Source organism: Poecilia reticulata, linkage group LG2, assembly GCF_000633615.1.
Source record: "Poecilia reticulata strain Guanapo linkage group LG2, Guppy_female_1.0+MT, whole genome shotgun sequence".
NCBI lineage: Eukaryota > Metazoa > Chordata > Actinopteri > Cyprinodontiformes > Poeciliidae > Poecilia > Poecilia reticulata.
In genome coordinates this window covers 23,588,409-23,601,533 of record NC_024332.1, presented here as the reverse complement: position 1 = coordinate 23,601,533, position 13,125 = coordinate 23,588,409, and the positions used below count along the sequence as shown (strand labels likewise).

General features: G+C 39.6%; 1 protein-coding gene across 1 annotated transcript; it reads right to left on the bottom strand.

The window, feature by feature from the left end:
• Window positions 1–1,381: 1,381 nt before the first annotated feature.
• Window positions 1,382–13,125, bottom strand: idh1 (isocitrate dehydrogenase (NADP(+)) 1). The gene is made up of 9 exons (XM_008437600.2): window positions 12,962–13,125; window positions 11,564–11,704; window positions 7,424–7,715; window positions 6,296–6,398; window positions 5,108–5,285; window positions 4,880–5,031; window positions 4,650–4,790; window positions 4,400–4,562; window positions 1,382–2,097 (listed from the first exon to the last, which is right to left on the bottom strand). The coding sequence occupies exons 2-9, from the start codon at window positions 11,683–11,685 to the stop codon at window positions 2,004–2,006; spliced, it is 1,245 nt and encodes a 414-aa protein (XP_008435822.1). The 5' UTR covers window positions 11,686–11,704; window positions 12,962–13,125; the 3' UTR covers window positions 1,382–2,003.

Genomic DNA, 13,125 nt, shown 5'->3' with positions numbered 1-13,125 from the left:
ATCACATCAACTTTCACATTATTACGCTGTAATAAAACTGAACACAGAATACTTAATATGTCAGTCAGCGGTGTCCAAAGGATGGCTCGGGGGTCACTTGCAGTCCTCTGAATGATTTTTGTTCGGTCTTCGGCAACAATTCAAGAACGGCAATTAGGTTTGCCAGTTCAAGTGGTTGATATACATTTATTTAAAAAAAAGGCAATTAAAAAATACTTAGGTGTAACATAATGTATTCTTCTATCATCAGTTTTTTATGTAGTTTATTTTGATTCTAAATTGGGCCATAAACATTCAATACCTTTTCCTGAAAAGTATTTTCCAATGGATGGATAATCAATTTACTAAACTTATTGTCTAAGTAAAGCAAGAGCGAGCCACAGCCCGTTGTTGATGTAAGCAGAAACAATTCATGCATGGAGTAATTAATAATAATAAAAACATAGAACATTGTAATCTTAACTGTGTCCATATGTTATTTTACTCTCTGATCTGACAGATGGCTTTTCAACAGAGATCAGACTTCGTCGCTGCTAAATCCTCCCAGTTATTTTCCAGATTTAGTCAAATGTTTCCCACTCTTTGCTTAAACAGTTATGTGAAAAACTATTTCTACCCTTACGAGTTTCTTACAGATTTGCGCTGAAATTTTTCAAATGATCTAATTTTAATATCAAACGATAACTTTATTACATACAAAAAAAGTTTTCATACAATGACTTGACTTATTGAGGATCACAACCATCCTGGTAAAATCTTCCCAAAACGTAAAAACTGTTTGTGCCACCCTACATGGTGACAACCAGTCAGTGGTTGACAGATGTCAGGACTTTGACCATATGGCTAAATCAAATTTAGCTTTAAGAAGTTACTTTTATGGGTGTTAAAATAAACCGGCAGTAAGAGCTGGGTTATGTTTCATAGCTTTCTTCCATCAAAAATGCAATGATTTAAAACCATTTAATTGGGTTATTTGTGTCTGATATTAAAATCGGTTTGATGACCTGAAACAGATAAATGTGACAAAAAGAAAAAAGAAATCTTTGAGAGGCAAAATAATGTTCTTAATGCTCTGTAGTAATTATTTTTTTATATTCAATAAATGATAAACTGCTGCTGTTTTCAGTATATTCCTACACAATCAAGTTAGTTCTGTGTAAACTCTGCCTTCTGTACTGTAGTGTAATGTGTGTGTATTGTTATAAAATGAACAGTTTTACAACTTTGTTTTTGGCAGACACATTTATTACATAAATGTTATTGCTGATGCACACACAGACACAGACACATACACACACATGCACACGCACACACACAACATCAAGGAAACGGCAAATAAATGCATCTCTTTGTTAAGTCAAGAATAAAATCTAAAAGTAAATATGTTGGACATTTAAGAGTTTTTATTGGTCAAGAGTAGTGTGCTTGGAGTCAGACTTTATGAAATCTTTACAGTTTGTTACATTTTCTGAGTTACGAGATGATTAATGTCATGGAATGTTTAGTCGCTCGGCTGAAAGCTGACAAGTCTCATTACTGACAACACCGCTGACTGTGCTCTGCTTCTCTGGCTCTCCAGCTTCACAACGGCGCCTGAGGTTTTTATAAAACACGACGAGGCAACGGAGATGAACAGAATCCACACATGACTTAGATAAAAAAATAGCAAAAAAGGCAATGATGGTCCAGAGGTTCTCTAGCAACTAGCGTCCCCGAGCGGACATCAGCAGGGAGCTAGTGCAACCACAGTGAAAAAAACAACGACGCTACGCCTTAAGGTCAGAGGTCATATTAGTTCCTGGAGGCTGTTAATGTCTGGGTAATGCAGTTCTGATGCAGCATAAATGACGGCGCACCCTCCTTGATCAACCCTTTGCTACGGCTAAGACCTTGTGCAGTCCCTGCCTGTTTGGCCAACACTCCGCTTTCCGGAAGGTCATCCCCCGTGTGCGAGGGCCAGCGGTGTGTGTCTGTGTGTAAGTGCTGCAGCTGGGGAAGTGGGATCACAGTTTGGGTTGTGTGGTCAGCTTTATCTTCAGGTTCTCTGCCAGCTTGTCCAGGAACTCAAAGGTGTTCAGGTAGTCGCTGCGTGTCACACTGCAAAATAACAAAAACAAAAAAAACAGGACAGAAGGTCAGAGAACTGAATGACTTTTAGTCTTTTCCAACCCTGACTGGTGGATTAGCTGATTGGAATTGAAAAATCCTACCTTTTACAGATCAGTGAACGCAACACACCTAACTACTACAACAGCTCTTTTCTGGATTGTCTAGCTGACCCGAGCCATTTTCAGTATCAGTGACTGTGTTTCCTTTGACCATAAAATTGTGCAAGTTGACATTACAAAACTAAATTTGCTCAAGGGAAACATAAAAAAAAAACACACACACACACACATTTTTAATCAAAAGTTTGGGCAGTAGGATGAGTTGGTTTTTCAGCCAAATCAAAATGTGTGTATTTTCCACAACTGCAACAGGAACACTTTTTTTGCATAACATAAGCCACATGATCATCAACCGGGTGTTACTACTGGCAGAAAAGACAAAGAAGACAACAGGAAGTGGGAGGACGATGATGGCACACCATGTTTTTTTATGACTCATCATGTGATTGTTCATATGTGATTTTAATTGCATTTATTTAATGCAAACACCACAATTGTGAAATTATAGTTTTTGACATTAGCTGAATTCCAACAAAGTTTTGCACACATTTGTAATGGGAAGGCAGCTGTTGAATTTCTTTTTAAAAACATCTCAACAAGAGCAAAAAGTAGACATTCAATGAAGAAAACTTAATTTCCTACACATGAAGGGTAAAGATGGTCTAAAATATAAAATCCATAATTCTTTTGCCTTTATTCTCAAATTTTACCTAGATCCTATTTAACTGCATTTATTTATTTATCCTATTTAACTGCAGAGCGGTGTAACACCCACTGCTCTCTCAGACAGTGACATCACCTCCGACCCTAATATAACTTACTAGTGACTGATCATCATACAAAATCCTCATAAGATTATAGATAAATAAATAAATAATTTAACAACCAAATATATAATAGCGATAACCTTTAATAGACGTGAATTGTTTTTTTAAAAGATCTTCTGGGGAAAAAAACATGTCTTGAGAAATGAACTTAGTGACCTGTAATCTATCCCATAATGCCTCTGTATTTGCTGATTTTTTTGCGTGAAGCATGAAGTCCCCTCTGTTGGAGAGACCAATATTTAATCTTTTAAAATTTCCTTACAAAGGAGAAGACAACTGAGCTGATCTTGGTCTATTGCGGTGAAACTACAACCGTTGTAGTTCACTATAAGATCTCAGTGGACTTCACCCTGTGGACCACAATGTTCAGACAGACTGTAAAACATTGACAGTCAAGGGAAAAAGTGTTTTCCCGGTCAAGGTCACTAATTTATACAGTTGAAAAGGAACATGGCTGATTGCTCACAATAATCTTGTTCAATTAGAAAACAATGTTTGCTTTCCTGTCTATGGAAAAAGCATGAATATCTTGTGCTTTAGTAAAAGCATGACACCGTGGCTGTAATTCATTGGTTTGCTAGAGAACAATGGCTGAGTTCCCCCCCAGTGTATTATAAGTTACTTTGGGACCCACCAGGCTAAGCATTGCTTATTTATTTTTTTATTGTTTTTAAATGTTTGCATTTTTAAGACCTTATAGTCGGTATTCAAGCATTAATCTTCCAATAACACATAATTATCAAGTGATATTTTCAAATTTCCTATCAACTTTATACATTTTTAAACTCAAAAACACGGCAGGCCGCTGAATGAATGACTGCCTTCGCGCCTGAACGCTTAGCGTTTAACGCTTTGTTTTCCCTGGGAAAACCCTGAATGGCACTCTGCGACATTTTACCTGGACCCATGTCCTGTTGCAATAAACAATAAACCAATTAATCAAATGATAAATGCAAACAAGCTTGAATTTTTTTTTCTCTTTCTACCAAAAACTGGATGACAAAAGTCTTCATTCTGGTGGTTTGGTCTCAACTGTTTGAAGGACAATTTTGTTTAGAGGAACTTCAGTGTCCATTTTGTTTGTTGTCTCAGTTGTTTTGTTTCTCTATTTGGGATATTTAAATGGTCTTCATGTTCCAATGTTACATTTGTTAGAAATTAAAGTTTATTGATCTTTATGCATTATTATACCATTATATTGACAATCGTCTCAAAACAACATTATCGTTTATCGCAATAACTTCTGGGATAATTTATCATGCAGCAACATTTCTTATTGCTACTGTGCAGGTAGCAATAAGAAACGTTGCTGCATGACTATACCAGAAAGAGATTTACCCATAGAGCTATACGAGTTTGTGTCTCTAATAAATGTGCTGGTAACGTATGATGGACGTGACTTACTTTGGCATTCCTTTGATGCAGATGGCCAAGTCCTTGGTCATGAATCCAGCCTCGATGGTTTCGACGCAGACGGCCTCCAGAGCCTCAGCAAACACCCGGAGCTCTGCGTTGCTGTCCAGCTTCGCCCGGTGGAGTAGACCTCGCGTCCAGGCGAAGATGGAGGCTGAAACAAACACATCCACAGCGTGAGGACAGGCTTCGGTCAAAAACACCAGGGCGCATATTTGTGTAGTAAGAATATTCCTCCGACCTATGGGGTTGGTGGAGGTTTCTTTGCCCTGCTGATGCTGCCTGTAGTGGCGCGTCACCGTGCCGTGCGCGGCCTCAGCCTCCACGGTGCGTCCGTCAGGACAGATCAGAACACTGGTCATCATGCCCAGAGAACCGTACCCTAAAAACAACCATCAGTCATGACCTTCGGCTGGTGTAATCGGGAGCAGAGGTTCCTTCACTGTTCACCAAATGGATCGTTTCACCAACCTTGTGCTACAGAATCCGACTGCACGTCGCCGTCGTAGTTCTTGCAGGCCCAAATGAAACCTCCCTCTGATTTTAAGGCCTGGGCCACCATGTCGTCGATGAGTCGGTGCTCGTACCAGATTCCTTTGGCCTCAAACTGAGCTCGATATTCTCTGAAAGACACAAGCAATCCCCTTTCAGTTCTGCGTCGGTTTGCTTGTTATTCTCGGACTTTAGTGAAGGTCTCACTTCTCATAGATCTCCTGGAAGATATCCTTGAAGCGACCGTCGTACTTCTTCAGAATGGTGTTCTTGGTGCTGAGGTACAGCGGCCAGGCCTTGGACAGAGCCATCTGGAAGGAGCTGTGAGCGAAGTCTCGGATGGACGAATCGGTGTTGTACATCCCCAAAGCCACACCACCGGTACCTGGACAGACACAACAACATGAACTGATCACCCTGGATGTCCTCATGAAGAATACAAACACATTCAAACTGATCACAATGTTATCCCTGTTGAAAAAAATACTATAAGATATCTTGTTAAAATATGAAGTCCATATTAAGTGTCACTAACACCATCAGGTAGAAATGGATCCAGTTTTAAAATGATCTTTCCTCAGATGATCAGAAGTTGATCTGAAAGCTGCAGTATCGATCACATTTTTGCTTTTTCTCAGTTTTCTAAAAATTATTTGCTCTCATTTATTAAAAAGAAGAGAATTTGAAAGCAGTACGTTGAAAAAAAGCAGGACAACTTATGTGAGAGACAAATCAGTAACACTTTATTTGAAGGGGTGTGCACAAGACTGACAGGGTAGTCATAAACATTTCATAACAGTCATGAACATGAAGGAGTCCTCATGAATGTTTTTGACTGTTGTCACAAAGTGTCATTCTGTAAATAATGACACTTTTAATGCAAAGTTGCACTAAAAGTTGCATTGAAAGTCAATTAAAAGTTTAAACTTTGCATTATTCAGACAATAATTACCCTTTCAATGCAAAATGCTATTAAATTTTGCATTAAAAGTCCTTTAAAAGCATCGTTGTTTACTGAATGACACTTAATGACAACAGTCAAAAACATTCATGAGGAGTCTTTCTTGTTCATGACAGGTGTTATGTCATGTTTATGACAGTGTCATATCAGTCTCATGCACACCCCTTCAAATAAAGTGTAACCGACTAATCTGGATCCTGTTTGTTGAACCTGCAGAATGAACAAAGGCTAAATGAAAAGCAGGGAACTCATGCAAAGTTTCAGGGATGTTGAACCACATTTGATTTGAGTGAAGAACCTCTACTCTGCAAGAGCAACTCAATGGTGAAAGATAACGGTGCCAAATCTGAGATGTTTTTGTGAGATGATCAGCTCTTTCGTATGTCGTGTTGTGTTGCGAGTTTGACTGCATTGCGAGTTGATTTCCTCTTTACCTTCAAACTGATGGACGACATATTTGACCGGCTCTCCGTTTGTGGGTGTGTAGATCATCTCTACTTTCCCAGGCCCTGGCACTACAAAGTCAGTGGCTTTGTACTGTGGAGAGCACAGCGAGGAGGAGAGAGTTAGCAGTGTACTAGAACCCAGGGAAAAGTACAAAAATGATAAGCGTCGTGCAAAGTTCATGAAATAGCCATAAGGACGTCAGCAGGAAGCGTCAGCCGGAATATCTAAGGCACATCCATTATGTAACCAGCAGGCTTTCTTACCTTTCACCTACACCTGAACACACAACTATTGACTCTGTCACTGAGCCATAAACCAACCTGCTACCCAGGTGTGTGACCCTAACTCGTCAAGGCAACAGAGGCAGGTCCAAAGAGCAGGGGATGAAATGTAATTATTGATCCGGAGTCTCCTGGCAACCCCACAGTGTCTCATCCAACAGTGGATCTGAGATCGCTCATTAGTGCACAAAGTGCTGCTATAGTGTGCTTCAGGAGCAGCTTTGTTAGGTAATAAACCAGCTGGTAAAACCTGGTAACATGATTCCTGCAGGGCAATAAAGCAATAACAATATATGTCACAGTTCACATATGATCAATATCAATAGATAAAACGTCTGATAGAATTTTCAATAGTTTCGCTGAACTCCGATCCAGAACAGCACAGCATTGTGGGGGATGTAGGCAGAGGAAAGGCTTTAGCCACTCAACCAGCAATAACCTGAGCTAGCAGACATTAAACATGAGGGGTCCCAGGACTGAACCTTGGGGTACCCAAAATGTGACTTCTATTCACTCCAAGTCATTGGTAACCTAGCAACAACTTTTCAAGTAACATGCGCAGCAGCAGTTTCAGGTTTGGCCACTGTGCTTCATAGCTACTGACAAATAAAAAACACTGGTGTGGAGTGAAGGGAGAAAATGAGTACAACAGCTGGAGAGGAAACTGTAGACACAACGGAAATGTCATATCACCAGTTTCAAAATATTTCAGATATTTACAACAAAAAAAAAACTAATCGATAATTATCCGTCCATCGTGATATGTTTCAGCTGTTTTGCAGTTTTCTGGAAGCTTGGAGGAATCTTTATTAGCAGTGCTGAGGACCAGCTCACCTGGTCTCCGTGTGCATGCCTGCCGATGATGATGGGCTTCACCCAGCCGGACACCAGGCGGGGGATGTTTTTGCAGATGATGGCCTCCCTGAACACGGTGCCTCCCAGGATGTTCCGGATGGTCCCGTTGGGCGAGCGCCACATCTTCTTCAGCTTGAACTCCTCCACGCGCTTCTCGTCCGGCGTGATGGTGGCACACTTGATGCCCACGTTGTAGCGCCGGACCGCCTCTGCTGCCTCGACCGTCACCTGGTCGTCCGTCGTGTCTCGGTTCTCCATGCCGAGGTCAAAGCTGAGCAGGACGACAACAAGAAGACCGGAGTCGAGGCTGAATTATAGCTAACGGCATGCAGAAAGTGGACATAAAAATAGTAGGTGGTAAAACACACGGGTACTTCTGTGGAAGTAGCATTAATGTAAAGGACAGAAAAAGATTTTAAGAGAGCTCAGTGAGTTTTCAGAGGTCTATTAGAGTCCATGACTTCATGGGTCTCAGCTATTTTAGCAGCAAAGTGAAACAGACAATACAAAGCTACCCCATGTCATGATTTAATCTGAGAGGCAAGATAATGGCATCCTTGGATGAAGACAGTCAAGTTTGACCAGTCCTGATTTAGATCATTCTACAAAAAACACAGAGGCGTCGTCTCAAGTTGATCGTTATTTTCCAATGAATGTCTGTTCTCTATTCAAGTTATGGGACATTTGGAATCATGTGATCTACTTGGTTATAGGAGAGGCTTTATGTTTCGCTTTGTAACCTACATCCAGTCCTGACTCTGTGAGAAAAAGAACGACGGATTTCTGTTTTTATTGAAAAATCTGTGATCTGCACATCTTCTAGCTAAATCTGGCCAAATCAAACGATTTAAACCTGGAAGACATGACAGATATTTATAATCTCTGTACCCCAGGCATAGATGGGTCACCAATAAAGAGGACGCTCTGTTGCCATTATTATTCATGCTTCAATAGACACAATTTAGAAACATGCCTGGAGCGCCAACTAGCCAGGCACTGATGGGAGCTGAAGCCACTGCTTTGCTTAGCTAAAATACTGAATATTAAACTACTATGAATGGGTTTAGAAATGAACATACTGTCAGAAGACGGAAGCAACGCTAATGTGAGGTGAAAGTGAACGTGAGCGTGCTTTCAACTACAGAATAATTCAAACAGCTGCCAGGGCACTGCAGCTAATTACAACTCTTCAAAGAGCCGCCAGAGTTCACATCAGGTCCATTAACACCCTGTTCCTCTCTTAGACTCCACTATTAGGGTCTTTGATGAGGACTTTTTTAAAAGACCGAGACACAAGCAGTCCTGTGTGCAATGACTGACTGACTGGTTACACATGACCTCCAACAACCAGTGGAACCAACACAACCAGATCAGATTCACTTCCTTATATCAGTGTTTTCCCAACGCTGCTCTTCAAGGCACACTGCTCTCTATATCTGTGGCGTTTCCCTGCTTCAAGTCCAGTTTATTTGTATAGCATCAACAAGGCAGTTCAAAGTGTGTTACATCACAAAAACACACAAATAAAATCAACAACTTTTGTTAGGCTTGGCCATATTTTCGGTACTTGATTATATATTGACGTGGATTAGTCCTCTTTTTTATTTCTCTCTTCAACATGCACCTAATTGCAACTGACAGCTGATTAACAGGTTTTCACTGAACTGCGATAATCTGAATCAGGTGTGTTAGAGCAGAGAAACATTGAAACATTGCAGAGCAGTGTGTGTCTAGGACTGGGGTTGAGAAACACTTGGGCTTATTGTAGAAGCCTGAGAGAATCTGTGTGCACCCGCTGCCTTTGTTTGAAGAGGTGACCTTTTACCTAGTTTCCCCTCCCTGTTCTGCAGAAAGTTTAAACTAGGACACAAAAACTGATGAATACAGAGCAGAGGACGGAGTCACCAGAATACACTATTCATTTAATTGGTTTTCTCACCTTTTTTTTTTTTTTTAGCTTGAATTCAAATAGCTATTTGCTAGTTTTACTGAATCAAAAAATCTATATTTGTCCGTTTCACAAACATCTACAAATGGCTGATTTGCTGTCGTAACGCACAAATCCATCCCAGCAACCAAAGCAGACAGATTTTACCTTTAGCACTTCTGTCCAATAATTTACAAATCCATCAACAATTTATTTTAAATGCATAAAAAACCTCCATTTTTTTGGAGGTTTAAAAACACATGAAGCTGCACATATTTTATGCATTGAATTGAATAAAAACCACGAGAAAGTCAAACACTTATTTGCGTTGAAAAATGGGAATGATCTAGTCGATGCTTTGTTTACATCAGTGTTTTCCCACTGTTTTTGGATTTCAAACCTGCATCGCTTTTGTTTTCTTTTATGGTAAGTGCTTGTTGCAATTATTTGATAAATCGAGACAAAGTTTAAGTGAATCATTCAGTTATGTGTTAAAGTTACTGCTAGGGTCTCTGAATCAAAGCAAAGCAAACATGAGAATCAGCTAGGAAAAGTCCAATCAGTGCATCTGCAGTTATTACATTATGTCATTTTAATATCACACACTTACTCTACATACTTCCTGTTTCTCCTTTCACTGGGGTTTAATCATTTAAACTCGTGTTTGCATGGACAGGTTAGAAATTTTGGGATTGGAAAGGGGTTTGAATAAAACACTAAGATGGAACAGAAAGTAGGTTATAATAATGTGCAAAAAATTCTGTAAATGGTTAAACATCAATGTTAGTGACTTAGGGCTCTGAGGACTCCTGGTGTGGGTAAAATATTGACTGCTGACACAAACTCTACTAAATCATCCCTTTGTGAAATGGTGGAACCTTAAGTTTACTATTAGAGTTGCTCAATCTCTGACAGTTCCACCTTCTAAGATTGTATTAGTGTAACAAGGTCAGTATTGCACAATACTTATCATAAGTGGACTTTCAGAAATTGATCACAACAGATCATTAACTTTTTTATGACCTCATAAGAAAAAGAGTGATGAAATATTTTTAAAAATGTATGCTAAAGTTCACCAAAAAAAGACATTCAAAGAGAAAGAAATGTGAATATTATGATCTTTATAAACATGACAAAATGGCTGATCAAAGCCTCTCATCAAAACACGAGGAGTTAAATTAAAAGGTTTTTAAGGTTTAAAAACGGTCTCAGCTTTATTTTCCTTTCATGTCTTTCATTTTGTACTTGACATGCTGTGGAATGAGTAACATGCTAACATTGAGCAACTGCAGCCAAACTTTCCACTTCCTCCCCAGGACAAACCCACCTTTAGAGGAAACGTCTGTGAGAGTTAGCTCTAACTAAGTTAAGTTATCAATGCAGCCATAGTGTTGCACTGGGATTTATATTGTGAAACATCCAAAGACATCGTCAAGCTGTCTTGTTTAAAACAAACTCCCCAAGAAGAGTTTAATGAAAACAAGCTTTACCAGACATGCAAGATCTGCAGGAACGGTCACTTCATGTCAGCAGTTACAGGAGCAGCAAACAGAAACTTTTGTTATGTTTTTTTTTACATTTTGAATGCTAATCGAGAGGGGGAAAAGTATGATGGCACAGTAGAGCCATCGCAAATAGAAGAAAAAAAGAAAGCAGTACATTTCTGCCAGAAAACTCAGAAATTTTCAGGTTAATCGCAGAAACATTACAGAATAAGCAAGAACATTTCTGAGCTCCAGTAGTTGAAAATGTTTGACATTTGGAATTTTTCAAAGTTTCAAAATGAGAAATAATAATAATAATAAAAAAAAAATTCTAAAAAAAATTTTTAATAGAAAAGTTCTGAGATTAATCTCAAAATTTCAAATTTTTTTTTCCTTCTGTAAAATTTCCCTTTCGGAGCTCAGAAATTCCTAGAAAATGTTAGATTAATATCAACAATTTCTAGCAAATTTTAAACTTTTGAAACTCTGAAATTTCTACGTTTTTTTTCTAGAAAACTTTTGATATGAATCTCAACATATCCGAGTCATTTGGTGGAAATTTACTCCTCCTTTCTCTTCCTATCTAAAATGACCCTCATGTACCGTCGTAAAAGAGTGACAGTATACCTCCTATTTTTTGGTGTCACGTTTCGAATTTGAAATCCTGCATCACATTTGAGGGTAAAACAATCAGCGACCTCCACTCACCTGTGCAGGTCCAGCTCCAGGTAAGGGAAAATCAGCTTGTCCTTAATCAGCTCCCAGATGACCCGAGTCATCTCATCACCCTGCATCTCCACCACCGAGCCGGCCTTGATCTTCTGAGACATCTTGGCAAAAACACACACACTGTGAAGAAAAGAAATGCAACAGATTGTATTTAGTGCCAACCCAAAGAAAGGGGGCAGAACACACAGCTGCTCTGTTACAGATTTTAAGAGTTGAATTCTTTCGGTCAAGGGAAATGTCAGAAATTTTTTAAGAAATTCAAAAACTTTTCTAAAAGTTTTCCTTGTAGTTATAAAACATGAATGAATGGTTGCGGATGACATCATTTTGCTGAAAACAGTAATTATTTTGTAATATTATACATATTACATACTGGCTGTCCAAAAAAAGGCTTTTGTACATATTTCCTCTCAAGATTAGATTTTGAGAAATTAATTTTGATTTCTAATTTCACTGCCGAAGAAGACCAGCAGTGAAATTAGATGATGCGGCAGTGGCCAAAATCGATATTTGCAGGTCAGATGTCTACAAAAATCAGTGATCGGAAAAGCGGATCGGTGCTTCTCTCGTGTTTTAATCGTCTGAATTAAAACAGAGAGATCTTATGTTTGCCCTCTGTGAAATAATCTCTTCGTGTTATTAAGTGGGAGCAGCCTGAATAATGACTCAGCATTCAATTTCGCACCGCCAGATTTACTCCATAATAATCCTCTTATATGGTCTTTTGAAGCCATATAAATATATGCTTTACACATGCACTGACTGAACAGTATGGAGGTTCAAAACAAAACAAAAATAACAATAAAACAACAATTATTTCTGTATACATAAAAATGTAACATTTGCAGTAAACCGACAAAGTTGAGGTTTTAGAAGAAGTTGCGCTTGTTGACATCTGCCCCCGTTTGGTATAATTACACGGTGTTCCCAAAGCTTCCGGGTCTGCTTCATTATAACAGAGGACGACAGACGGCTCAGACAGCCAACAAGCAGTTGGTCCATACCTGGAAAGCAGGAGCCGCCAACGGAACCAGTTGAGCAGAAACGATTCTAATAAGTAACTCCGTGAAACATGAAACCAGGAAGGAGTTTTCTAACGCAGCTCCGGGCCTGAATGGACTCTTTATGCTAGCTGCAGCCTGCACCCGACCAAGAACAAGGACCTCCACAGAAAACACCGTGTCGTTTTCTGCTTTCTCCAGCGCGATATAACGTCATATTTCGTCTTTGGGGGGATATAGAAAACTAAATGTTTAGCTATAGCAACAGAACGGGAAGATGTGCCGAGATAAAAAGCAAAAACGAGAGCATCTTGCTTCCCCGTAGTTCGACATTATCTAACTTTGCAGTAGCCGGTGTTTAAAATGAAGCGCTTACCTTCAGTGTAAGAATAAAAATCCACAACAGCGTCAGAGACGACAGGGGGAACCGGACACAGTGATGTTTGGACCGAGGTGACAGCGGATCAGGCTGCTCAAGCAGAGCCGGCGACTTGCAACGTCTCTCCTCCCGTTGTCAGAAAGCCAATCAGTGAAGAGCTT

Excerpts from the sequence above, each read along its gene's own strand:
- idh1 (XM_008437600.2), bottom strand. The coding sequence starts at position 11,685 with ATGTCTCAGAAGATCAAGGCCGGCTCGGTGGTGGAGATGCAGGGTGAT. Across the intron at positions 6,399-7,423 it reads GGCATGCACACGGAGACCAG|TACAAAGCCACTGACTTTGT; the intron begins GTGAGCTGGTCC and ends TGCTCTCCACAG. Across the intron at positions 4,791-4,879 it reads GTCGGATTCTGTAGCACAAG|GGTACGGTTCTCTGGGCATG; the intron begins GTTGGTGAAACG and ends GGTTGTTTTTAG.